The 26582-nt window shown below is 44.7% G+C and overlaps 1 protein-coding gene across 6 annotated transcripts in view; it reads left to right on the forward strand.

The window, feature by feature from the left end:
• The first annotated feature begins 220 nt into the window (after positions 1–220).
• ADAMTSL2 (ADAMTS like 2) overlaps positions 221–26582 on the forward strand; it is a 46026-nt gene continuing 19664 nt past the window's right edge. Inside the window, exons 1-12 of one of the 6 annotated variants that reach the window (XM_079961244.1) lie at positions 221–570; positions 8053–8167; positions 9656–9798; positions 10788–10863; positions 11605–11707; positions 13327–13472; positions 15764–15887; positions 16209–16289; positions 16882–17057; positions 17687–18029; positions 19707–20088; positions 25327–25430. In XM_079961244.1, the coding sequence (XP_079817370.1) occupies positions 8054–8167; positions 9656–9798; positions 10788–10863; positions 11605–11707; positions 13327–13472; positions 15764–15887; positions 16209–16289; positions 16882–17057; positions 17687–18029; positions 19707–20088; positions 25327–25430 (1792 nt within the window). In that variant the 5' untranslated portion in view covers positions 221–570; position 8053. Of the gene's footprint in view, positions 571–8052; positions 8168–9655; positions 9799–10787; positions 10864–11604; positions 11708–13326; positions 13473–15763; positions 15888–16198; positions 16290–16881; positions 17058–17686; positions 18030–19706; positions 20089–25326; positions 25431–26582 lie in introns of those variants that run through there. The other 5 variants (XM_079961245.1, XM_079961246.1, XM_079961247.1 and 2 more) reach the window with 5 other exon arrangements.

The raw sequence follows: 26582 nt of genomic DNA on the forward strand, positions 1-26582 counted from the left end.
ATCTTCAGGCACAAACATTCTCTAATCCTTTAAACACACCACACACACACACACACACACACACACACACACACACACCCTCATCCAGCAAGCCCGACTGCAGGAAACTGGCTAGCTGTGGTTGGCGGAACAATTGTGGGTTTGGGGGGGGGGACCGGGAGGGAAAGCACCATGACTGTAATGCACAGTGGTGGTGCTGGAGGAGTGCTGAGCCGCTGAAGAGAGGCATCTCAGGGAGACTGCAGAGCTCCTAGCCCATCTGCCTGACAGCTATAAAACTGACTCAAGTTGACTTGGGATAACCGCTAAGCAGCCTCCTCCTTGCTGGAAGCTGAAGGCTCTTGGCTGCCCTTTTGAAGTCTGAGGAGAGGGGTGGGGGAGAAGACGGGAGGAGAGAGAAAGTGTGTGTCTGCAATTTCTGCACCTCCTCCTGCTCTGCTCCCTCTCAGTTTCGCCCCAGTCCTCCACCGACCAGAGCCTGTTGCACCTGGACCCTTGCAGCATCTTTTTTTCCCCCTGCACTTGAAAAGCAAGCATCTGGCTGTCTGGCTGGCTCTCACATTCTCCAAGGTAGGTTTTTTCTTTTTTTTCTTTTAAAAAGAAACTCAAATTTCCCTTTTATTTTGCTTGTTGGTGTGTGTGTGTGTGTTTCATGTTTAATTGCACCCACTTCACAGATTCCAAACACACACACACACTTTCCTACTAAATAGCTTTCAGGGGAAAACATCTTTGCATTTTTGGTTGAGACAGAGCTTTTCTCTAGGTGCTGTGTGAGGCAGGAGGCTGTTATATAATACGAGTGTAGCGATCCCAGAATGGGCAGCCACCTTGACTTTTTCCCTTCTGTGTCCTGCTAAGTGCATTTCCTTGGAAAGTCCTCCCTGCCCCCAAATAACCAAAGCCAGAGAGGCATTTTGGAATCACTGTTCTGCTGATGGGGGTTTTCTTATTTAATATATATAGAAGTAGGAACAATAGGCTTTTTTTCTCTCTCTTTCCCTCCTTCTCCAGTCTTTTGGACTGAATGAAGAATAATTATTTGGCTGGCTTTGGACCAGAGGTGGCTTGAAGCTCTAATGAAAACCAAGTGCTCTGGGTAGGTTTCAGCCACCTGTCCCCAGGATGCGCAGTCAATAATTTTGGGGATTTAAATTTAATTGCTATGGATTCTGAGCTTTGGGAAACCAAGTGCAGTGAAGCCCACAAACTCTCCTTTCTTGGACATTTTGAAGCAGAGGTTGGGTGGCCACCTGCCAGGCAATATTTGGTTGTGATTCCTGCTTTGTGGGGGGGTTGACTAGATGGCCCTTGGGGGTCCTTCCAACTCTTATTATTCTATGAAAATTGACACCGTGAAAGAGTGGATGAAAATATGATACTCTGTTGGGACTCCACTTGACAAAAACCTTGGCTGTCTCCATGGCCAAAAGCAGGGCTGGCCTGTAGGTCTAATTAATTAGTTTATAATCTGCTTACCACATTTATATCCCACCTTCCCTCCAAAGAGTTCAAGGGGGCATACATAGTTCTTTTCCCCATTTTATCTTCGCAACAATCTTGTGAGGTTGGCTGAGAGAGATGTAGATTAGCCTCCAAGCTGACTCAGTCAGTTTCATGGCTGAGCTAGTTCAACACTCTAGCCACTGCACCACCTATGTAGATGTCTGGCCTGGGTTTTTGTAGGGTTCTGAGCATTGCCAGTTTTTTCTTCTGTGAAATGGGCATTTTGTGAGGCACATGACAGCTTCTTAGATTTCAAGATGTATCCTCCCTGAGGCCCAAAAGGGTTAGAGACCCCTGCTGATGTGAAAGGAACGGGAGTGTGGTTTTTATGAAGGATAGAAATGGGGGGATAAAACAGATGTTTCGAAAATTGGACGTTGAAATAACTGAGACACAGGGACCAGCACCAGGGGTGCATCAAAGTAAGTTCTGCCCAGAGTAGAGGCATTGAAATGAATGAAACAAATTCCTGCAGGAGGATGGGTCAGTTGACCCACTGGGCTCCCTTCCAAATCTACCATTGTACAATTCTAATATTCTACAACTCTCAGACAGCCATGTTCATTCATTTCATTGCATCTGCTCTGTAAATGACTAATCCATGGCAGCTTCCCTGGAAGGGCATGACATGAGCAGTCAATGTGCTTTGGGTGTAATAAGAGCCTGGTGGATCAGGCCAATGACCCACCTAGTCCAGCATCCTGCTTTCACAATAGCCCACAATATGCTCCAAATGGGAAGCCTGCAAGCAAGACCCATGTGCAACAGCACTCTCCAGTTGTGTTTCCCACTGTCTGGTATTCAGGGATAGACTGCCCCAAGGCATGGAGGTTCTGCCATCACAGTACACCTCCACATGGAGAGCCTGCTGGATTGGATCAATGGCCCATCTAGTCCAGCATTTTTTTCTTACAGTGAATAACGGGGTACCCATGATGGGAAACCCACAAGCAGAACCTGAGTGCAAAAGTCCTCTCCCCTCCTGTGATTTCAAGCAACTGGCATTCAGAAGCATTACTGCTGCTGACAGTGGAAGTAGAACATAGCCATTGTGGTTAGTGGCCACGAATATCCTTATACAATCATAGAATCATAGAATTGTCAGCTGGAAGGGATCCTGAAAGTCATCTAGTCCAGCCCCCTGCAGTGCAGGAATCCTGGGTGGGCTTGAACCACCTGCCTCCACAAATTTCTTTTAAACCAACCCAAGTTGGTGTCCATCACTGTCTCCTGTGGCAGCAAATTTCATCGTTTAACAAAGTGTTGTGTGAAGAAGTATCTTCTCTTATCTGTAATGAATATTCCAAGATTCATCTTCATTGGGTGGCCCCACAGAGGCCAAATGTATTCATTTTCTTTGCCTACTCTTGTACACTTCTAGCAGATCCCCATACAAAGTCATACATTCACACCATACTTTTAAAGCAGTGTGATACTGCTTTATGCAGTCATGGATTCCCCCAAAGGATCCTGGGGACTGAAGTCTGTTCAGGGTGCTGAAAGTTGTTAGGAGACCCTTCTGTTTCCCTCTGAGAGAGAGCTACAGTTCCCTCAGTGGTTTACACAACCATTTCATCTTCCCAGGGATCTCTGGGAATTATAGTTTGGGGGCAGGCGGGAATAGGGGTATACTAACAACCCTCAGAACCCTTAACAAACCAAGATTCTTTCAGGGAAGCCATGGCTGTTTAAAGCAGCATGCTTCTGCTTCAAATGTAGGGTGAGGATTTGGATGTTGGAAGATTCAGGGCAGATGAAATAAAGTCTGTCTTCACACAGCACATATTTAAACTGTGGAACTTCCTCCTACAGGAGGCAGTGATGGCCACCAATGTACAGTCATACCTCGGGTTACGAACACTGTGGGTTGCGCGTTTTTGGGTTGCGGACCGCGCTGAACCCAGGGGTACCGGAATGGGTTACTTCCAGGTTTCGGTGCTCGCAGAAACACAAAATGACATCACACACATGCGCAGAAGCACTGAATCGCATCACGCACATGTGCAGACACGGCGCTTCAGGCTGCGAACGCTGTGGGTTGCAAACATGCCTCCCACACGGATCATGTTCACAACTGGAGGTATGACTGTAGATGGCTTTAAAAGAGGATTAGACAAATTCATGGAGGAGGAGGCTACAGCTGGAGCCATTAATGCTTTCAAATACCAGTTGATGGAAACCACAGGGTGGGAGAGTGACGCTTACCTTCAAGGTCGGGCACCTTTATGGGGCATTACCTTCTGTTCACCCCATGATCCGGTGAGGGACATGGAGTTGTGGGGTTTTCCCAGGCCAGCACAAACCCCAAAATTGGCTTCACACCAGCACAGGAAATGGATTACAACCTGCCTGCCAATTGGCCAATGGCGGGCAGGCTGACCAAAGGTTCTACCCCTGGAGCAGATTAGACTGGAGCCAGCAGGCTTCACTCTGGTCCACAGTTTGGGAATTTAAACCCATCCAGCCTCCACCTCCTTGTCCAGTTCCTAGTTGCATCTCCCACCACCTCTCCTTTTTCCTTGGCTCTTGGGCTCTGTATGACCTTGCTATGGACTATTGTTGGTCACCATATTCGGGGCCAGGCAGGAATCTGTCAGACTGATTCAGGGCCAGGCAGACTAACTGGATCTGTCCTTTGGTTTTGCCTGCCTCATAGCAGTTGTCACAACTTTGGGGGTTAAGGCATTGAGTAAACCTGAGTCTTCATTGGAGGGGAGGTTGTAGCCTCTGCCTGCCTCTCCAATTTTCAGGGGTATCTTGTTAAATGAATCTGAGAGGAGTTGTTTTTGTCCTGAAGCCCAGGCAGGAGCTAGGGTCATAGCATTCCTCAAGGTGACCACCCTTGTGTCATAGGGTTTGACCTCTTCAACTAGGAGTGACCCCTACAGGTATACCCCAAGAGGCAGGTGGGCAGGCTGACAATTCAAATAGTTATACCCAATGCCTTGGCAAAGGTTGTAGCCTGATTTGACCCAAATTAATGTGTGCTTTCTTGGGAGGCGGATATGGGTGCCAGGGGCACCTGGTTCATACAATGTTCGAATCCTGTTTCTCACTGGGGCATCCGTTTGACCACTGTGACAACAGAATGGTGGACTAAATGGGTCATTGACCTGATCCACCAGTCTCTTCTTATGTTCTTTTTTAAAAAAATATATCTTGGAGTCAAGGAGTTTGCCCATTTGCCCATTGTATGAAGCTGGCTGTCCTCCCTTCTGCTCCCCAATGGGTGTAGGATGGTGGCAGCAGCCTCTGGCTGCCAAAATGGTATTATGGCCTTTCTTGCTTTGGGGGCTCTGAAGCTGCCTTCTTTGAGAGCTTCCAGAAGAGTTTGAACACCTATGGACAATCATCTCCCCATTGCTGAGCCTCACGGATGCCTCTTCTGAGCTAGTTCTTCCCCACAGTCTCTTGTTCCAGTCCTCCAAAATCTCCTTGCCTGGCTGGAACAGGACACCAAGCGACTCAGACACAGTCTGAACATCCGTGCAGCTTTAATATAATCATCCAGCTTGGGAAAATCCAGCACCTCCACTCCTGGCAGGCGGAGAGGTGGGGATGAGTAGAAATTCACGCTCTCCAGGCAGCCAAAGAAAGTGGGGAGTTGGGGGAAGAAGCCAGCACTACTCTGAAAGGCTGAGTTTTCTTAGAAAGGGGAATCCTCAGTGTCTCTTCTGTAAGACAGAGGAGGAGGAGCCCAAAGAGGGAAGGGGAAGTGGTGGGCAAATATGTCAATTTCACTTTATTTAATACCCTACATTTCTTCCAAGGTGCTCATGGAGGTGATACATAGTCCTCTCTCTCCCCATTTTATCCTCACAACAACCCTGTGAAGTTAGGCTGAAAGGGAGTCACTGACCCCCCAGGTCACACCCAGTGAGCTTCATGGCCCAGCGGGGGCATTTGAATTCTGGTCTCCCAGGTCCTAAAAATATAAAGACCTGATGGAGCCTAAAGTCCCGTGGTGGACTTCTCCAGTAGAAGCCATAGCAGTAAAATGGAAAAATACTCAGGAAAGCTGGCCAACATATAAAATCCTTCTAAAAAAATGAAGATAACCAAATAAAATTTAAAAAAATTGAGGAAATAAGAGAACACATTTCAGACTGGTTCCAATACCATCAGTTATTTGAAAAATTTAAATCTGACAAACAAAAGGGGTTCTCAGTAGAAATTTCCCGATTCGAATCTGATCTTGTAAATTCTAAAAGAAAAACTCTTTCCAAAACTTACCGACTCCTCCTTGACTGGACAGTCAAGGAGGAGGAGGTAACAGTGGCAATGGTGAGGTGGTCCCAGGATTTTGGCCATTCAATAACCATGGCCCAATGGAAAAATTTATGGAAGATCAATTGGAAATTCACAAACTGTTACACGATTAGAGAGAACTTTCAAAAAAATGCAGCATTGATGGTATCTAACACCATGGAAACTTTCAAAAATGTATAAAAATGTGTCAAGTAATTGTTGGAGATGCGGAGACTCAGGAACATTCTACCATATGTGGTGGACATGTAGGAAAATACAGGTATTCTGGGAGAGTATACATGCAGAACTGCAAAAAATGCTAAAGATCTCTTTCAATAAAAAACCAGAGGCCTACCTCCTGGGAATAACAGATTTGGATATTCCACAAAAGAGGAAGGGTATCTTTTTATATGCGACGGCAATCGCATATAAATGGAAAATGGAAGAGTAATGAAATCCCCTCTATACAAGATTGGATCCAAAAGCTGACATAATATGCCGAATTAGATAGTTTATCAGAAAAAATAAAGAAGAAATCAAAACAGGAATTTGTTTCTAAATGGGAGGTTTTCAAAGAATATCTGAAAAATAAATATAGTAGTTTAAATTCTGTTGCAGCATTCGAGGAACTTCAGTAATAGTTGCTAGGTAGATAGAAGAAATTAGATTTATTGAGAATAAGTTTAATTATGAAAAAAATGTGTATTGGCAATAAGTAATATGAATTTGAAATATGGAATAGACGGGAAGTTGGGTCTTTAGTGTTAAGACCAATAGATGTTTTATTGTTTGCCAATGTGTCTATGGTTATTTTTGTAATTTGTGTGTAATTGGTATTTGTGTTTTTTTTGTGTTTTTTTTTTCTTGTTGTATAAATAAATATTTTTTTTAAAAAAAGAATTCTGGTCTCCCAGGTCCTAGTCCGACACTCTGGCCACTACGATCCACCGCACTGGCTCTTTCTCTCAATTTATCACTTTTCCAATCTTAAGTTCAGTCAATCTCCAGATTCATTTGCTTTTTTTAAAAAAAGTTCTCATGAAAAGTTATCAGCACCTTAGTACATATTTCCCCTAATAGACACATGTTTGTATATAGTTTTCCCTCATCTACACATTTACACAATGCAGTTTCTCCCAATATTTTCTCCCAATGTTTTCACTACGGTAATACATGCATTTTTATGCACACTTTTGCTTTAATATATGCATTTTGGGACATATTATTCGGCTGGAGAACCACACTGCAAGACAATTTTGAAGGATGGCTGCATGTTTTGGAAAGCACTGATTTGGTAGGGTTGTCTTTAAATGCAAATTGAGTTGGTTTTTTCCTCCATCCCTGGTCTGGAAGCACCCATTTTTCCACATTTCCATCCAGTGAGAGGGCAGTGATTCCTGACCTCATTCCGAATTGGCTCTGTGATGACACCCTGTCAGAGGAGTCAGATTTCCCCCCACATCCCTCAGCAGAACTACACTTTTTAATGAGGGGTCCTTGGGTTTCCTATTCAAAGCTTTTCTCAGAGCAAGGGGAGAAATTCATTGCAAATTTCACACCACTGAAACTCCATGCTTAGATGATGCGGAGGTGTCTTAATAGACTGCCCCCCACACCTGGAATACAAGCAGAATGGCAGTTCCAAGCGGGCAGCTTGTGTTGGAGTCCCCCACACCACATTGTGATGGGGCAATTATTTATTTGCCAACATTTATACGCCACTTGATTGTAAACCTCTAAGCAATTTACAAAAAAAAAAATATATTAAGATTATCAGTAAAAACGGTTGAAAACTTTTTTAGATAATACAAATCAACAGGGGGAAGAGAGAGACTAAAACATGTCAACATCTATGTGCCTAAACAAAAATGTTTAAAGCAGGCACCGAAAAGAATACAGTGAAGGTGCCTGCCTGACATCAATAGGCAAGGAGTTCTGAAGTGCATGTGTGCCACACTGAAAACTCAATTTCTCACAGCTGTGGGAATGAGTATCATGTGGCACCTCTAACAGTGTCAGTTCTGCATAACGATGAGCACCTATGGAGCAAGATGGTCCTGCAGTGATGACCAAATTCCTCAGTGCTTGTTTCCTTCCAGATTTTTCATTCCTTCATTTCATACAATTTACACACTGCTTTTTTGTTATTTAAAAAATATACACATGAAAGCAGCTAAACCTGCAGAGTATTTAATACAGCCGTTCATAGAAACATAGAATTATAGAGTTAGAAGGGGACCCAAAAGGCCATCTAATCCAATTCTGAAAAAATTCAACCTTTGCTTCTTGCTTTCTTAGGATGAAGAGAATCAAGGGGACCTGGGAGTGCAGCTTTATTGGCGACTGCACTCACCTGAAAGGGGCTCTTGCATTCGCACTCTTCATAGGGAACGTTGCCCTGGTGATATCACAAGTGAGAATTTTCTTCATTCACAAATGTATTAAAAATATCCATATACCACCAGGTATGCTGGCACCTCCAGGTGCTGCCCAGTGACAATGTGTAAAATGCAATACAAGCAGTGGTCTAGTGGTTTGGGGGGCACCGGGGTGTGTGTGTGTCAAAGACCTGTTACTATTTCTGCAACAGCATCCCTGAAGGCTCCCTGTCTCTGGGATCCTTGAGCCGACCAATCAGCATGAAAGGGGAGGTTTGTTTAGCCACTGGGAAGAAGCCTTCTTGCCCTTTGCACTAATTGGATCCAGTCAGAGTGAAAGGAGTTGAGTCAGCCCTGAGAATGGGCTCCTGGTGCCCCTCTGGATAAGATGCATGGGAGGAACACCAAGGAGTTGCCCTGTAAGCTGAAAAGCTAAGCATTTAGGAACGTTGAAAAGACAACAGAAGGGACGCTTCCATTTCAAGAGAATGGGGTACAAGTTCTGTTACGTACAATGGCACTTCAATGAAAACACAGCTTAAGTCTCTCTGAAAGAAGATCTTGGAGCACTCCAAATGATTTGTCCACATACATGCACAGAAAAATAGCAGATTTAGCTGAAAGGAAACACATGGAGATCTGCACTGATCATTGTAATGCATCCCTAATTATTACTGTTGTATAATTATAAAGTTGTTGTATAATCTTAGAAGGGGGCCTGGCTATGACTCTCATGAAGGAACCCTGCACTTCTGAATTTGCCACTACACTACTGAATGCAAGAACAGAATATGCAATACAATTTAAATTCGGACACAAATGAAGCAATCAAGATGTACTGAAAAATGACAGAGGCAGGCATGAAGAATCAGTGTGTGTCAAAAGGGCCATAGTTCAGTGGTAGAGCCCCTGCTCTGCATGCAGTAGGTTCGGTCCTCAATGGTACCCTTGCTCCGCCATGGTGAAACCCTATCCTGAAACCTTGGAAAGACACTGTCAGTGAGTGTAAGCAGTACTTTGACATATAAACCAAGGGTTTTACTCATTAGGCAGATTCCTATGTCCCTACCTATATCTGCTGTCAGATGCAGAATTATGAGGACTAGAATCTTACTTTATGTTTAGCTGAAGGAGCAACTGCTGAGTGGCAGAGTCCCTGCTTTGCATTCAGGAGGTCCCAGCTTCAGCCTCCAGTGGCATCTCCAAGTAGGATGAATGTCTCCTATCTGAAATCCTAGAGAACCTCTGCCAGTCCATGTCAAAGATACTGAGCTGGATGTGCCAGTGGTCTGACATGGCTGCTCTGCACAAGTATGTGCTAAATATGAGCAACCCATAAACTGGGGCTCCTGTCTTCAGTGGGGGAAGGAAATGGAGATGCAGCTGCCAGACGGGCATGAAACCTCAAATGAACTGAAGTAGGACAGAAATGGGGAAAGAATTGGTTTCAGCAGCTAAACCATGTTTGCTGAAGTATCCCTTTAACCTCTAATTTATCTTCTTTGCCCCTAAATGGCAAACAGGAGAACCTTCAGGCGTCCAACAGCCTTGAGGAAGGCAGCGACATCACTGCCCACTGGTGGGGTGAGTGGACCAAGTGGACGGCTTGCACCCGGACATGTGGGGGAGGAGTCAAATCCCAAGAGAGGCACTGCTTGCGGCAGAGGTAAACCCCTTGCTCCAATGAACTCATCTCACCCCCCCCCCCCCAAATCCTCTGAACAATAAAACTTTCCCATTGGTTCCAAAGGGACCGTCTCAGGCAGCCTCCCTCGAATCAGGTGCCCTCAAGGTTGAACCGGGGCTGATGGGAGCTGTAATCCATAGCCATCTGGATAGGGCTTCCTGGTGATTTGTTGCAGGAAGGATAACATTTTCAGCCAAAGGATCACTGTCCCCTTGAAGGGAACCTTCAGAAAGGTGGGCGTGGCCAGGACAAAAGCAGGCAGGTTAGTGGCTGTGATTCTTACCATTGTGTAGCCAGATAAATTCCAGCTGCACACAGCACAGAGGTTCCTTTTATATGCAGATGTATCTTTCCATCCTCCATCCAGGTAAGAAAGAGGCATTATCCCAGTTCAAAAACGCTATTCCAACCAGGCAAACGCACTGAAGGAGGCAGCGAAGCAGGGGTATCAAGAGAGGTTGTGTGTGTAGCCTTGGGAGAATTTTAAGGGCCACATAAGAGGTGACATGAGACACGGGTGGTGCTGTGGGTTAAACCACAGAGCCTAGGACTTGCTGATCAGAAGGTCAGCAGTTCGAATCCCCACAATAGGGTGAGCTCCTGTTGCTCGGTCCCTGCTCCTGCCCACCTAGCAGTTCGAAAGCACATCAAAGTGCAAGTAGATAAATAGGTACCGCTCCGGCAGGAAGGTAAACGGTGTTTCTGTGTGCTGCTCTGGTTCGCCAGAAGCGGCTTAGTCATGCTGGCCACATGACCCGGAAGCTGTACACAGGCTCCCTCGGCCAATAAAGCGAGATGAGCGCCACAACCCCAGAGTCGGTCACGACTGGACCTGATGGTCAGGGGTCCCTTTACCTTTATTCTTGCTGATATTTGTAAGACATTCTGGGGCCCTTTCTTTTGGATGATAATGATGCGTTTCATTTTTCGCTTGACTTGATCCTGTTTCCTTTTCTTTCTGTGTTTAGAAAGAAGTCCATGACGGGGCTCGCTAATAAAACATGCACTGGGACATCAAAAAGATACCAGCTATGCAAAGTGCAAGTAAGAGGAGCATTTTCATGCTTTTAAAAAATTATTATTGAGATGCAGCTTTCAGTCTTAACTAGCAAGGTACAGATTCCATGCAGCTGTAGAAAATATGAACCAGCTACCACCACTATTTCAAACTCAGGCCACCTTCACACCATACATTTAAAGTGCTATGATGCCGCTTTAAACAGCCATGGCTTCCACCAAATAATCCTAGGAAGTGGAATTTATTAGGCGTGTTGAGAGTTGCTTGCAAACCCCCATTCCTCTCCCAGAGCTACAGTTTCCAGAGTTCCAGAGTGTGAAGGACTGGTTGTTAAACCACTCTGGAAATTGTAGCTCTGTTCTCAGGATTCTTCAAAGCCTTAATAGTATGGTGTGGATATCATCATCATCATCCTCGATTAGTAGAAATAGGAACCTTCCTAATGGCAGTTGTTGGAAACCACAGGAGGGGAGAGGGCTCTTGTGCTCAGATCCTGTTTGCTGGTTTCCCACAGGCATCTAGCTGGCCTCTGTGAAAAGAGGTTGCTCTGGACTAGAGGAGCCCTGGCCTGATCCAGCAGGCTGTTCTGGTGTTCTTTTAGTAGCCTGATCGTAACAGTCCCAGGATCTTCCTGATTCCCTTGCACATTTGGGTTTTGACAGCCCACCATCAGTTCACCCGCAAGGGCAGGAAAAGCCTCTGGAATGTAGAAGCAGACTCTCCTCCTCCTCCTCTTCCTCATCTGGACTCGTCTCTTCCTTTTCCAGCAGTGTCCCCCGAATGGCAGGAGCTTCCGGGAGCAGCAGTGCACATCCTTCAACTCCCACATGTACAACGGGCGGACGTATCAATGGAAGCCATTGTATCCTGGTAAACAAGGAGGCCTTTTGTCCAGGCGCTTTTGATAAGGCAAAGCTTACTCTCACCCCACCTCATCCAAAAAAGACAGAAAGACAGGGGCGTGTGTGTGTGTGCGCGCACACACACACACACACACACACAGAGGATTTGAAATGAATGGAGTTCTCTTCTGTTCTAGGAAAGAGGCTCCAACCAGATTTTATCAGAGGAGCAAAACTCCCCACCCACTTGTTTCCCTGGGCTCAAAGGCCTCTGCAGTTGCAACAGCTGCTTTGAAAAAGACAAGAAGGGAGTAGGGGAGTGGAAGCATTGTGATGAACTAGGACTGGGTCAAATATCCACTATAGTGGTACCTCGGGTTACATATGCTTCAGGTTACATACTCTTCAGGTTACAGACTCTGCTAACCCAGAAATAGTGCTTCAGGTTAAGAACTTTGCTTCAGGTTGAGAACAGAAATCGTGCTCTGGCGGTGCGGTGGCAGCGGGAGGCCCCATTAGCTAAAGTGGTGCTTCAGGTTATGAGCATTTTCAGGTTAAGTACAAACCTCCAGAACGAATTAAGTACTTAACCCGAGGTACCACTGTAGTTTCTAATGCATATGCAGAAAAGCCTATGTGACAGCCAATCTTGAACTTGCTTGTGGGTTGCTGCTGTTGTTATTTAAATCAATTAGTTGCTTTTGCTCTTTCAGTGCCTTACAACAATCAAACAAACCCCGTAAATACATTAAAACATCCCACCTACTCTAAAAGGCCCTAGATAGTTAAGAGCTAAAGGCTTGGCTAAAAAGGAATGTTTTTGTCTGAAGATATATATATAATGATGGCATTAGGCAAGCCTCCTGGAGAGAGCACTGCACAAGCAGGGAGCCACCACTGAAAAGGCCTTGTTCATGTGTTGCCACTATCTGGGCCTCCTGTGGAGGCAGACACAATAAGAGCCTCAGAGGTTAGAACGCCACTCCAAGGTAGATCAAATACTTTTCCATATTTTGAGACGCCACCTCAGTGTGTGACAAGTGCACTCAAAAATTTGTGTTATTTACAGTTGTGATGCATCCATAATGTGTACTTTATGGGGAAGCACACTGGAAAATACCTATTTGGAGGAAATTTGTTCCATAATGCGTATAATAATGTGCATAACAAGCACATTTAAATTTTAAAAGCAGAAGTTTAATGGGTTCCCTCCCCCCCCCAAAAAATCTACACAAAACAGGGCAGGGCAGGCTTTCAGCTGAGTAACAGTGAAAATGAAATGGGATGTCCTAGCCACCATGGAGGCTATGCTCTTCCTTCATAGTCAGAGGCAGTAATGTTTCTGAATGCCAGTTGCTGGAAACCGAAAGAGGGGAGAGTGTTCTTCTGCTCAGATCCTACTTGCTGGTTTCCCATTGAGGTATCTGGTCTGCCACTGTGAGAACGGGATGCTGGACTAGATGAGCCCCCTTTGGTGTGATCCAGCTGCAGAGCTCTTCCTATGTCCTGATGTTATGCTATACTTTCTACTCCACAATGATGGATATTTTGCTGGTGACATTTAATAAGCAACTGTGTGCATTTGTGTGTGTGCATGTGTGTGTGTTTGGTCAGTGTGTGCAATATCATTTGTCCTCCTATCTCCAGATGACTATGTCCACATCTCCAGCAAGCCCTGTGATCTCCACTGCACAACCATCGATGGTCAAAGGCAGCTCATGGTCCTGGCTCGGGACGGGACGTCCTGTAAATACTCCGATTTCCGTGGGGTTTGCGTTTCTGGAAAATGTGAGGTTGTTAAACATTATAGCAACCATATTGTCAGCCCAGGGGGTGAGGGAGATGGGACAAGAAGAGGGGGACACACAAATGACCCTGTTGTGGGGAGCCCAGAATCTGAGAGAGGGGTGCTGACCAGTGGGGAACTGCATAGCCATCGTGGGGTGAAGTTGCACTAGAGGCTGCTGGAATTTGTAGTTCTGCAGAGTATTCCCAACTTCCACTCTCAGCATCTGTAAAGATCTCAGGGGAGAAAACTTCCAGGCTAGGCTTCTTCCAGCAACATCAGTGAGGAAGTGATGGGTGGGCAAGATCTCTATTGCACCAGAGGTCCAAGAAGTGAAATAGCTGCCAGCAACCCCTCCTTCTTACCTGTTGGCCAAGGTGACATTGAATATCATTTGATGTGGGGCTTGGGGCACAGGAGGGTGTCTTGGACCAGGAGCAGAGAGTCAGTAACTCTATTGCCATCCAGTTGGTGAAGATCTCTTTGGTCCGTGTGTGTGGCAATGATGGCCCCCAACTTGGATGGCTTTGAAAGAGGGTTGGGGAAATTCATGGAGGAGGAGGAGGCTACCAGTAGCTACTAGCCATGATGGCCATGCTTTGGTCAGAGGCAGTATTGCTTCTGAATGCCAGTTGGGCTTCTTCATTCTACATTGGATCACTTGGCCTGATCCAACAGGCTTTCTTATGGAGGAGAAGGCTACCCATGGCTACTACCTCCTGTGCTTCAAGGCAACAATGTTTCTGAATACCACTTGTTGGAAACTGCAATGGGGAGAGGGCTCTTGTGATTACGTCCTGCTTGCAGGCATCCCATTGGGGCACTGGTTGGCCACTGTGAGAAGAGGATGCTGGACTAGATGGGCCACTGGCCTGATCCAGCAGGGATCTTCTTGTGTTCTTAAGTTCTTATGCATGGAAAAAGTGTTTGTGTGTGTGGATGTTTGTGAGTGTGTGCGTTGAATGTGGGTGAGACTGCGGGGTGGTGGTGGTGAGCATATATGTGTATGTGAATAAGTGTGAATAGGGAAGTGGGATGTTTTAAAAATCCAACCAGATTTTTTTGGGGGGTGGGGTGGGGAGGAGAAGCATTAAATAAAAATATTTTGCTCCCTGCCAGGGATGGGGCTGGTCTCACCTTTGGGAGTCAACTCTGGAACGGTGGGCAGGGTTTGGGGGGATGTCACAGTTAAGGCCCCGTCTCGCATTCCCACCAGCCAGAGTACTTTTCATGGTGGGAGATGCGGTGGGGCTTCTGAAGACAATTTCAGCCTGCAGGCTGCTTCATACAGGAGGAGGCTGATCTTTCAGATATCCTGGCCCTGAGCCATTTAGGGCTTTGTAGGTAAGCATCAGCACTCTGAACTGGACCCAGAAGCCAGAGCAGTTTGCTTGCGATTTATTTAACAATCTTCCATTCCTCCTTTTTAAAGAGAAGCTGAGAAGGCCCTAGCTCAGTGGTAGAGCACCTGCTTTGCATGCAGAAGGTCCCAGGTTCAATTCCCAGTGGCATCTCTAGGATAGAACCCCTACATGAAACCCCGGAAAGCTGCTGCTGGTCAATGTAGACAATACTGAGCTAGATGGATCAATGCTCTGAGTAGTAAGCAGCTTCCTTTGTTCCCAGGAAGGGCTGTAACTCAGGCAAAAAGCCCTCCCCTCGGTCACCACCAATTGTACTCAGGTCAGCATAATGTTCTGAAATAGGTTGCAGGGAATGTCATCAGCAACTTGTTGGCCAGTGTGAGAAGAGGATGTGGACCAGATAGGCCTTTGGTCTGATACAGCAGGGCTCTTCTTAACTGATAGCTGAGAATGGAACCTCCAAGCCCAGAGGCAGCTGATTGCATTCACAGGTGGGGAGAGCTGCTGTTGTTCTCAGGTCCTGTTTACAGGATTCCCATTAGTTTGGCCATGCTGAGAACCAGATGTTGGACTAGATGGGCCTCTTCTGGCCTGATCAAGCAGCCAGACTTTTCTTGACTTAGTGTTGCCTTGGCTGTTTGCATCCCACCACAGCCTTCTTCCACAGGACTGTTTAGAAGGCTCTAACACCCCAACATTTTTAGTTTGTTCAGCCTGATTCTGATGCGGATCTATGACTATGTGATATTTACAGGGGCTTCATAACATGAAGGGGTAGAACAGAGGGCTCTCCATCACACACAGTGTCGCTGGCCCTGAGATTACTGCTGCCAAACACACAGAGACACAGCCCAAAGTGTCAGCATGATATTTGAATTGCAGTGACTGTGCCCCTCTACCTGACCCTTGACACTCTATTTTACACTGTTTCCAGCCCATTGGATGTGACGGGATCCTGTTCTCAACTCACACGTTGGACAAATGTGGTGTTTGTCAAGGAAATGGGAGCAGCTGCACTCACGTCTCCGGGAGTTACAGAAAAGGAAATTCACATCTTGGTAAGGCTGGAGGGGTATTTTGTTCTTATGGGGTAAGGCTTGCCAATCCTTGAGCAAGATGCAATCGTGGGTAAGTGAATTTGTGCATGATCAGGGATGTGGGGAGTCTGGGCTTCCTTGCATCTGGGCTGCGGCAAATTTGCCGCCGCCTCCCTCCACAACTCCCCCACCCTTTTTCAAAGGACCAACATTGAATCAATTAAAAAAAAGGATCCTTCAGTCATTTGAGAATTTGCTCCTGTATATGAAGAGTTATTCCCAGCCTAGGACTGTTAACTCTTGCAAAGTTTGCTTTTCATACATGGATGCAGTTTTCCACAGGCTATTCTCTGGTTACACACATCCCTGCCGGAGCAAGAGACATCCAGATCGTTGAACGGAAGAAATCTGCTGATGTTCTGGGTGTGTATGGTGCCAGGGGCAGGAATGAAGCTGAATGTTTATAATTTTATATTTCTGCGAAAACGAAACTGTTTGACAAGTAGCTTATTAGCCAAATCGGTATGTGAAATTCAGTCTCTTCCTGGCCTCTTTGGGTTCAACCTTCCTCCCACCTCTTGATTGCCTGTCTGTCTGTCCCCCTAGCTTCCAAAACATATTTGCCTGTGTGGTCTTTATCTGCCAACAGTTAAATGCCCTTCTGATTCTGAGACCCCACGTTACATTTTGCTTCGCCAACCCAACTTTCCCCTTCCCTCACAGAACTGGCACTGCATGTCAGCCCTTTGCCAACTACATTGAGAAGTTGGGATGTTTATAAAGACCCCGGGTTCAGCAAAAAAAAAAAAAGTTTCCACCAGAGGCTTGCAAATGTCAATGATAAGAAAGTTACTTCTTCAAGCTAACAATCTGAAACACACAAAAGAAAAAGGCGTTGGGAGGGAGGAGGGTGTAAAGTCATACTTGCTTAGCACGTAGCAGAGATTGAGGTGTCTTTAAGATGACTTGTTCTAAGGCGTGGGTGGGAATTCTTTGCCTCTGCTGACTTCTGCAGCTGTTGCGGATGAAGCTGGCTACTACTTCTTCAATGGGAACTACAGAGTGGACAGCCCCAAAAACTTCAACATCGCAGGGACTGTTTTCAAGTACAGGAGACCAATGGACATTTATGAAACTGGCATTGAATACATTGTGGCCCAAGGGCCAACCAATCAAGATTTGAACATTATGGTAAGTGTGGAGGGCTTTTTCTTTGTACCTAGAGATAGGTGGTCAATTAGGAACAAGCAAAAACAAGTCTGTTTGCAAGTAGGGCCGGAAGAATCTAGGGGTTAGAATCTGGGGAAGTGCCACAGCTCAGTGATAGAACACCTGCTTGGCATGCAGAAGGTCCCAAGTTCATTCCCCACGAGTATCTCCAGTTAGGGTTGGGAGTGACCCCTATTTGAAACTGTGGAGAGCCTCAATCAAGACAGCACTTGACAATACCTAGCTAGCTGGACCCAATGGTCTGACTCAGTATAAGTCAGAGAACATACCCACTGAAATTAGTAGAGATGACTAACTTAGGTCCATTAATTTCAAAGGGTCTAGCCTGAGATTAAGTGAGAACCTGAGTGTGATAGCCTGAGAACTTAGATGGATGCAGGTATCAGTTTCTCATTTTTCCAGTCATGCGTTCAGATCATCCCATTTCTATATCAATTTGCATTTTCCCCAGTCGGTGCAAAAATCCCTATGCATTTTCATGCATGTTTCTCCTAAACTTACTTTTAATGTAATTTTGCTTGATATTTTTTCAAGCCGTTTCCTCTAATATAATGCATGTTCTTATGTTTGCTATTCCTCCCCACTTCCAGGTCTGGAACCAAAACGGTAAAAACCCATCTATAACCTATGAATATACCCTTCTGAGGAAGCCGCATTCAAAAAATGTCCAGCCCATTTATTACACCTTCTCCGAGTCGGACAGTGGAGAAAGCAGAGAGATTGATGCAGAAGAGCCTCTGGGTTTTGTTCAGCACAATGCAAGTTTCTTTGGAACCCTCTCCAAAGAGAAGATCCATCTGGAGAATCAGGTGTTTGGAAGGAAGGACACCATTGAAGACCTAGACTTGAGCAAAATCCAAGAGACGAATGAAGTCTATGAAAGAACAGAGAGCAATGACTGCGACCCAACTCTGAAGGGCAAACAGGCCAAAGGTGAGGTGAACCCCAGGTCTTCACACCAGCTGTACTTCATTCATTGCTAGGGCAGTGATTGTTCATGATGCAAACTCTTGGCCTACAGATTAATATGCTTCCTTTACTATTTTAGCTAGAGTTCTAAAACAACAACATACAACTCACAAATTTGTACAAGCTGGATGGAATTGACTTCAGAAATTCTCCTGTAATGCTGAACATTCGCCACCTGGTAGACACTGAATATTTCAATATTCATTCGCTGTTCATGTACTGTATTTTTCGCTCTATAACACGCACCCGACCATAACACGCACGTAGTTTTTAGAGGAGGAAAACAAGAAAAAAAAATATTCTAAATGAAACAGTGGATGTATGATTTTTGTGGTTCATGCTGTGGCCACAGACATGTGATCTGACAGTGAGTTTGGAGTAGCCCAATCCAAAAATCCTGAGGATCCATGTGGATCCATGCTTTGTAACCACGTTTTTGCACCACTGCAGTCCCAGGCAACAGTGGGTGCGTGATTTTTTTGGTGCAAGATGTAGCCATGGACATGCTATGTGATCTGATGGTGAATTTGGGGTGACCCAGTGCAAAAATCCTGAGGATCCATGTGGATCCATGCTTTGTAACCACGTTTTAAGTGGGGAGGGAAGGAAAAGCACTCAAGGGACAAGGAGCACGCGTGGGCTGGGTGGAGAAGGATGCTGCTAATAATGCAGAAGAGGGGTATAAAGGAGAAGGCTCCTCTCCTCTCCCACTTTGCTCCTTTAAAGTAAGCAGGCTCTGCTTTTCTCCCTCCTCCCCGCTCATCCCCGGCTTAGCGAGATGAAAAACTTTGCTGCTATGTAGCAAGCTGAGTGGGGAGGAGAGAGGGACAGAGAGCCTGCTTGCTTTAAAGGAGCCAACCGGACAGGAGCCACTTACACTCGTGTAAGCGGTTCCTCTCCTCTCCCGCTTTGCTCCTTTAAAGAAGCAGGCTCTCTGTCCCTCCCTCCTCCCCACTCAGCAGCTCTTTTCCTGCTTTGCTGTTTCAAAGCGAGCCACGGAGGAGGGAAGGAAGGGGAACCATGGATCCTCTGCTCATGACTGCAGCAGATCCCCCCGCCATCCATAGGCGTTCACTCCATAACACGCACAGACATTTCCCCTTACTTTCTAAGAGGAAAAAAGTGAGTGTTATGGTGCAAAAAATACGGTACTTAATATAGCTATATTTGACATAAAAAGATGCTCAACTTCAATATTTGACTTCATCACTGACATGCGATAGTATCTGGGGTCTGACAGGGAGGGCTTATAAGATTTCAAATTTGATATCTGGCAAGGACACAGTCAAATGAGAGCCATTGTGGAGTAGTGGTTAGAGGGCTGGAAGACTAGGGTTCGAATCCCTACTCAGCCATGAAGCTCATTGGGTAACCTTGGACCAGTCACTCAGTCTCAGAGTATCCTATCTCATGGGGTTTTTGTGCAAATCAAATGAGGAGGGAGAGAACCATGGATGCCACCTTGAGCTTCTTGGAAGAAAAGGAGGGATGTAAAGTAAGTAAGTAAGTAAGTAAGTAAGTAAGTAAGTAAATTCAAACCGCTCCAAATATGAAATTTCCCATACCAAATCTGGCCAAAATTTGAAAAACAAATCTATAATTTTACAAATCTCTTGATTTCATTTTCCTTCTCTCCCCCAGATTCAAATGCAACCCAATCCAATTACATGGTGGACGGAAATGGGAGAGATTTTGACTCCAGGCTTGCATCCAAAGAATTCCTTTCTGAAAATGCTATCACCCATAAACTTTTGGAAAAGACATCAGACTCAAAAGAATCAGTCCAGAACAAGACGGCAAACAGCATCTTTTCCCCAAGGGATCCTGTTAACTCTGTTGATTCGCACATGGACAGCCTTTATGTTGATTATGATGACGGTGATGATATGATCGCTTATGCCGTCAACAGCAGCTTCCTGGAGCTGAGCAGTGACAAAACCATCAACACATCTTCAGAGACTCAGTTTCCAAATGCCACCATCTTGGTCACTAGTCCTCAAGGGAACAGAACCCACAAAACAAGGTAAGAGGCCTTGAGGTGTTCCTTTGCAACTGAGATTTGATCTACTATATTTCAACTACTGGAGACATTGGGTTGTATCCAATGTTAATCCTACTCAGAGTAGAACCCATTGGAAATCGCTGCATGTGACCAAATTAGGCACATTAATGCCAATAGGTCTACTCTGAGTACAACTTTGCTGGATCAAAACACATTGCCCTTCCTTTAAAGGTTGGTTCTGTGTTGGTGTTCCGTGTTGGTTCTGATTGTGGCTACTTGGTGTCAAAGGAAGTTCCTTTACACATGCTGAGGGGCATACTGCATTGATAGTTGGATCAGGATCGACCAAAATGGCTTTATTGTTAAGTTTAGACTTAAGCAAGGAGAAACAGTCTAGACTAGGTTTACATGGGCATGTTTTTCTGTGTTATTTTTGACATCCTCCCGGTTCTTACGTCACTGGGGAGAGGAGAAATTCACATTTTGATGGGACTGCCCCAAATCCATAGTTTCCAAAACAATCCACCAGCTGAACCTCAGCTCCCCTTCAAAATTCTCCCTTCTACAAACTTTGCCACACAGTTTTTCAACCAACACAAACTCAAAAATGCTACATTGAGGGAGTTTGCTTAAAAATGTGTATAGTCATGAAAATAGCATTTAATATGTGAGGGGAAATTCTGTACAAAGCAATAAAAGCACAAATTGATGGAGAAATTTGGCAAGCTAAACTTACAGTTGGAAAAACTGATGGATTCTGCTCATCCCCACTGATACGGTTAACTAGCCAAACCATTTTAAAATATCTCCCTCCCCCACACCCAGCTCCTAGGAATGTCATTGCAATATCTGTTCGGTTGGGTGCTTAAAAAAAATAAAAACTTTAATAACAACAAAATATGCTCTTGGTTTAACTTTGGTCTGGTGCCTTGATTTCCACCCCGTGCCTAATAATTACCATACCACAGCTCAGATTACTAGGAAGTTTTGCTTGGTGTATGTGATGAGGACCACAGGACGGGCTGAGTTGTTTGCTTTGCTCACTTCTCTTCCTTCTGTCGGTGTCGGCTAAGCTTCTCCCACCTGGTACCCTCCAGATGGTTAGAGTGCAACTCCTATCAGTTCCCAGGGCTATTTCAAGACAGGGCACCAGGTGGGCAAAGAAAGGCTGGCATTCTCTCGGCACAGGCAGCCCAAGAAATGACAGTGAACTCAATTACAGAGCTGCAGGCATTTAAGTGTTAGATTAATCAGCTCACAGCAGTCAACCAATCAACCAGCACAGCACAAACCTATACAAATACCTACTTAGACACTTCAGGTGATTGCCTAGAAGAGGGGTGTTTCATTCCCACGATTAAGAAGTAAGAGTACTAGCTTTTTCTCCTTTTTTTGGGTGGAAATATTTGAGATCTGCTGGTAGTACTAGGGAATGAGAAAAGGAGGTCTCCGGTTATTTCTTCTTCTTCTAAAAACGAAGGGTCATTTTTTGCTTATTAAAGACAAATACTCTGCCTCATTTCCTTTAGTGTCTCAGAGAGTCGCCCCCATGCAGGGTTTGAAAACGGTCCAACTGTGTTGCTACTCTTCAGTTGTTAAATAGGTTAATCATAAACCTTTTAACAGATTGACTTAAAAAAAACAACTGTAATGGTTTAAGTAGCAAAATACAGTGTTACATACGCTTCAGGTTACAGACTCCGCTAACCCCGAAATAGTACCTCGGGTTAAGAACTTTGCTTCAGGATGAGAACAGAAATCATGCTCTGGCGGCGTGACGGCAGCGGGAGGCCCCATTAGCTAAAGTGATGCTTCAGGTTAAAACAGTTTCAGGTTAAGAACGGACCTCCGTAACAAATTAAGTACGTAACCAGAGGCACCACTGTATATGTAGATTTACTTGGAAATAAGGCCCACAGAGTTAAGTGTGGCTTACCCCCAACTCAGTGCACCTCCAAAAGATTTTTTGTTGATGTCTAGAAACATAACAACCCATAATACCCCTTGGGAAACAACACCTCTGTCCTTTTCTCTTTATCATTTGTACATTCATAAAATAGACCAAAACGGGCCAGGTCAGAGCTTCTTCTATCCAGAAATGATGACAGGCAACATGATTTGGCAATTCAGAGAAAGCTGAGTTTTCTCCATACTGTATTCTCAGTCCATTTTGCAAAAAGACAGCAATTCTGTTTGGTTTTTTTTTAAAAAAAATGAATTACAAATGTAGTTTTCAACGCATACTTATTGTACACCGGGACATAGGAAGCTGCCTTATACAGAATCAGATTGTGGGCTCATCTGTCACTATGGGAGGGAGGGATATAAATCAAATTATTACTATTCTATTATTCTTCTTCCTTCTACTGGATATTGTCCCCTTCAGTTTCAGTAGCATATTATTATTATTATTATTAATAGTAATAATTAATTACCATATCAATAATAAAAATAAAAATAAAAAATTAATTTATACCCCGCTCTCCCCTGCCAAAACCAGGCTGAGTGGCTAATATCAAATATATGACACATTACCATAAAATCAAACAATCAATTAAAATACATCTTAAAATCAAGTCAGAATCAAAGTGAAATCCAATCATATGGCAACCTGCAAAGTAGGAATGAGGACCTTAAATGTTCACCAGGCCTAACTGTTTATATTGATCTTATATGAGCCTGTGAGAAAGGTTGGGGGGCACTTTCATGCAAATTCTTATAAGGAGAGAGGGGAAGTCAGACTGGACCCTGACCAAAGGCCTGGTGGAACAGCTCTGTCTTGCAGGCCCTGTGGAAAGAAATCAGACCCCGCATGGTCCTGGTCTCTTGTGACAGAGCATTCCAATAGGCCAGGTCCACAGCTGAAAAGGCCTTGGCCCTGGTCAAGGCCAGTCTAATTTCCTGAAAAGAAAAAACAAAATAAAAAAATTCCTTCTAGTAGCACCTTCTTCGTATCTGAAGAAGTGTGCATGCACACGAAAGCTCATACCAAGAACTAACTTAGTTGGTCTTTAAGGTGCTACTGGAAGGAATTTTTTTATTTTGTTTTGACTATGGCAGACCAACATGGCTACCTATCTGTTCCTGATAAGAAATACATTGGAAAACAAAAAGAAACAACTCCTAGCAGGGGTTGATTTATTACCTAGGACACAACTCCTTTATAATATGATTGTGGGACATTCAGAAAGTAGAAAACAATGCAGCAACGCAAGAACATGAATCATTCCCAAAATGTAATAATAAACAAGCCTCTTCCATATGTAGGTTAAGCATGTATACATGCATGTATATTGGAATTGGAAAGCTTTTCACCACAGATCAAACATGTAGGCTGAGGGACATTTTCATCTCTAGTCTGTGAAACCGAGATGCAGATAGCCAGCCACATATTGTCAACAAACTTCCCCCCCCCCCTTTTTTTTTTTTGAGGTTTGCTTGGGCCTGCTACTGGTGTGGAATTAAATGAGTCTTCTGCAGCACCGTCTATCCATATTCTGCAATATATCTATCTCTATATCTAGTCTGAAATGTCTAAATGTTTCTTTGTCCTTGAATCATCCCGCCACATTTGCCATCCTCTTCTGACACCCCAGTGCGGTGTACCTCTGCTCTAACCACTACAGCACGCTGACTCTGAACACACGCTCATTCTAGCAATCATTCATTACACAAGCATCAAGGTAAACACAGAGAAAGGGTTGCATTCTGATTATAATTCTAGCACTTTTCTAACTTTTCTATTCCATTTTCTAACATTCCATTCATGCCACACTACCTGTGATTTTATGGAGCTGTGCCTTTTTTGACTGACATCTTGGCACTGTAGGATTGGCAGGAATCTCAGGGTTCATCTAGTCCAGCCCCGTGCAATGCATGTCACGCTGGATTTCATTCTCACCAATGGGTGTGGTGTGATGTAACAACAAACTTTCATAGGAAAACAGTGGCACTCTCCTGCCCTTTCTGCACACACATGCCTTTGTCCCCCCACGAATCTCCTATGAAAACAACAGGAAAGCATTCTAATCTGGTATAACTACCCAAATACCTTCACTTTACTCCTGCAATTTTCCGGGCTAAGGGTACTTACTGAAAACTGATTCTTTTTATTCCTTTTTTTTAAACCTAGAATCAAATCATACAGAAACAAGTGCTAAACATGAGTGCTAGATTTCCAGAAGTGGCTTTTATGTCATATGAAAGCTTAAATATACAGTCATACCTCATGTTGCGTCTGCTTCAGGTTGCGTTTTTTTCGGGTTGTGAACTGCCAAAACACGGAAGTTTCTGGAAGTAACCGGAATGGGTTATTTCCAGGTTTCGGCAGTTGCGCATGCGCGGAAGCGCCAAATCGCAACTGCGCATGTGCAGACACAGGTTGCGAACGCTGCAGGTTGCGAACGTGTATCCTGCACGGATCACATTCGCAACCCAAGTGCCCACTGTAATGCGGAAATTAACAGGGAAATGGAATAACTTGCCATGCGGAGGCAACCATAGTTTAGGACCTTATTATATTAATGTTTTTCCTTGAAGATTCAGGACAGATAAAAGAAAGTAATTATTCATGTAGTGCAGAGTTTAACTAAGGAACTCCCTCCCACAGGAGGCAGTGATTGCAGCCAGAGAGAGAGAAATGTTTTTGAGGCATAGCCATGCATGGTCTCACCCAAAGAGGAGGGGAAGATGGATGTTACCTCCTGGGCCTTCCTGAAAGGTTTGACACTGGTGCCAAGACTTCCTGGCCACTTTATAGTACAGCATACCTGGTTCTGTTCCATGCCAAGGACTCAAACCGCACCTTTTTGGACCCTCTGTGTCTAGTGATCAGGGGTATTGGATTGAGTGCAAACTATCTGATATATTTATATACATATATTTGTCATTGAAAACTTGAACTGTTTCTCTTTGTGGGTGTTTTTATCCCATTCTCTCTATTTCTAGACAGTTGAAGCTCTGCCTCTAACCAGGCTGGGGAGTCTGCTTGGGGAATCAGGACAGGTATGTTGGATTATAGCCAAATGATCCCAAACCTTAAAATTTAAATTTTTTTGCACCCCTCACAAAAATTATTATTTCCCCCCCTCTTATTTTGATACAGCACAACAAGCAGCCTAAAGCACCCTCCCCAATCCCAATTAGATGAAAACTATTAATTATTATTATTTTTCCTCCCCGTCAATATTTTTAATGTGAGGAAGTATTGGGGGGTGGAAAATCAACCCGTCATTTGATTTGTCCTCTCTCATTGTGTAGAAACCGGTTGAAGCTGTTCCGAAAGGGCCAGAATATGAGCCCAGCTGATATGTACAGGTGGAAACTCTCCTCCCATGAACCCTGCAGTTCTACCTGCACCACAGGTAAGCCTGAGGGGATGAGCTCGGCAAGGGGCCCCCTCACCCCAAGAATGGGAAGAGAGGAAGCAAATTGCTAAATCCCATATTCACAAACTGAAGCACCTGTTTCCTATGAAATCTGCGCTGCTCCAAATTTTGCAATGCAGTTCTCTAATCAAAGAATGAATATATAAATGTGTACGTTAGGTTTTTTTATCACTTAAAATACACCATCAGCAACATTCTTGTCCATATTAATTAATATATTAATAATATTATCAGTGGCGATCATAATGAGCCTGGGATCTTTTTCATGCAAAAAACAGATGCTCTAAAGAGTGTTTCCCAACCTTTGGTCTCCAGCTGTTTTTGGACTACAACTCCCATCATCCCTAGCTAGCAAGACCAGTGGTCAGGGATGATGGGAATTGTAGTCCAAAAACAGCTGGAGACCAAAGGTTGGGAAACACTGCTCTAAACACTGAGCATTCTGTGATTCTTGCATTGCAGGGGATTGGACTAGATTACTCGGGGGTATCTTTCAACTCTACCATTCTATGATTCTGATGGTTTATTTATTTCATTTATATACCCTCTTGTTATGTACTGGGTTGAATAGGATCCAAACTGCAGCAGTCTGATTGGCCCTAGAACAATAGGATCCAAAAGGCAGCAGCCTGATTGGTCCTAGAACAATGCAGCAGTATGATTGGTTGGCAGGAACTACCCAATCATGCTCCAGATAGAAGTGAATCCACAACCTGATTGGCTTACAGTAGAATTCCGGAATTAGCCAATCATGTGCAGCCCATTGTGTAAATAATGTATATAAAGCAGATACCTTGAGGGGACTTTCATTCCTCCTCACCACTATGAGCTGAATAAAGAGCATGAAATCACTTTGCGACTCTGAGTATATTTCACTGGCGACGAAGGTGGGATCCCGCTGAGCTGACTGCCACACACAGCACCGCAGCACCGCCACCTGCCGCATCGCTGCCTCGCACCGTGTATCCAGGCTTCAGCTCCGGGACACAAGGAACTCAGAATGGCAACCAACAGCAGCTTTTCACCGTTCAACCCAGCATCTGGAGACTGGGAAGCATACGCCTCCCGTTTCACCTTCCTCCTAGAAGCCAAAGGGGTCACTGATGAAGAAGACGCCAAGAAGAGGGC

The sequence above is a fragment of the Podarcis cretensis genome (assembly GCF_951804945.1).
Source record: "Podarcis cretensis genome assembly, chromosome: Z".
NCBI classification, from domain to species: domain Eukaryota; kingdom Metazoa; phylum Chordata; class Lepidosauria; order Squamata; family Lacertidae; genus Podarcis; species Podarcis cretensis.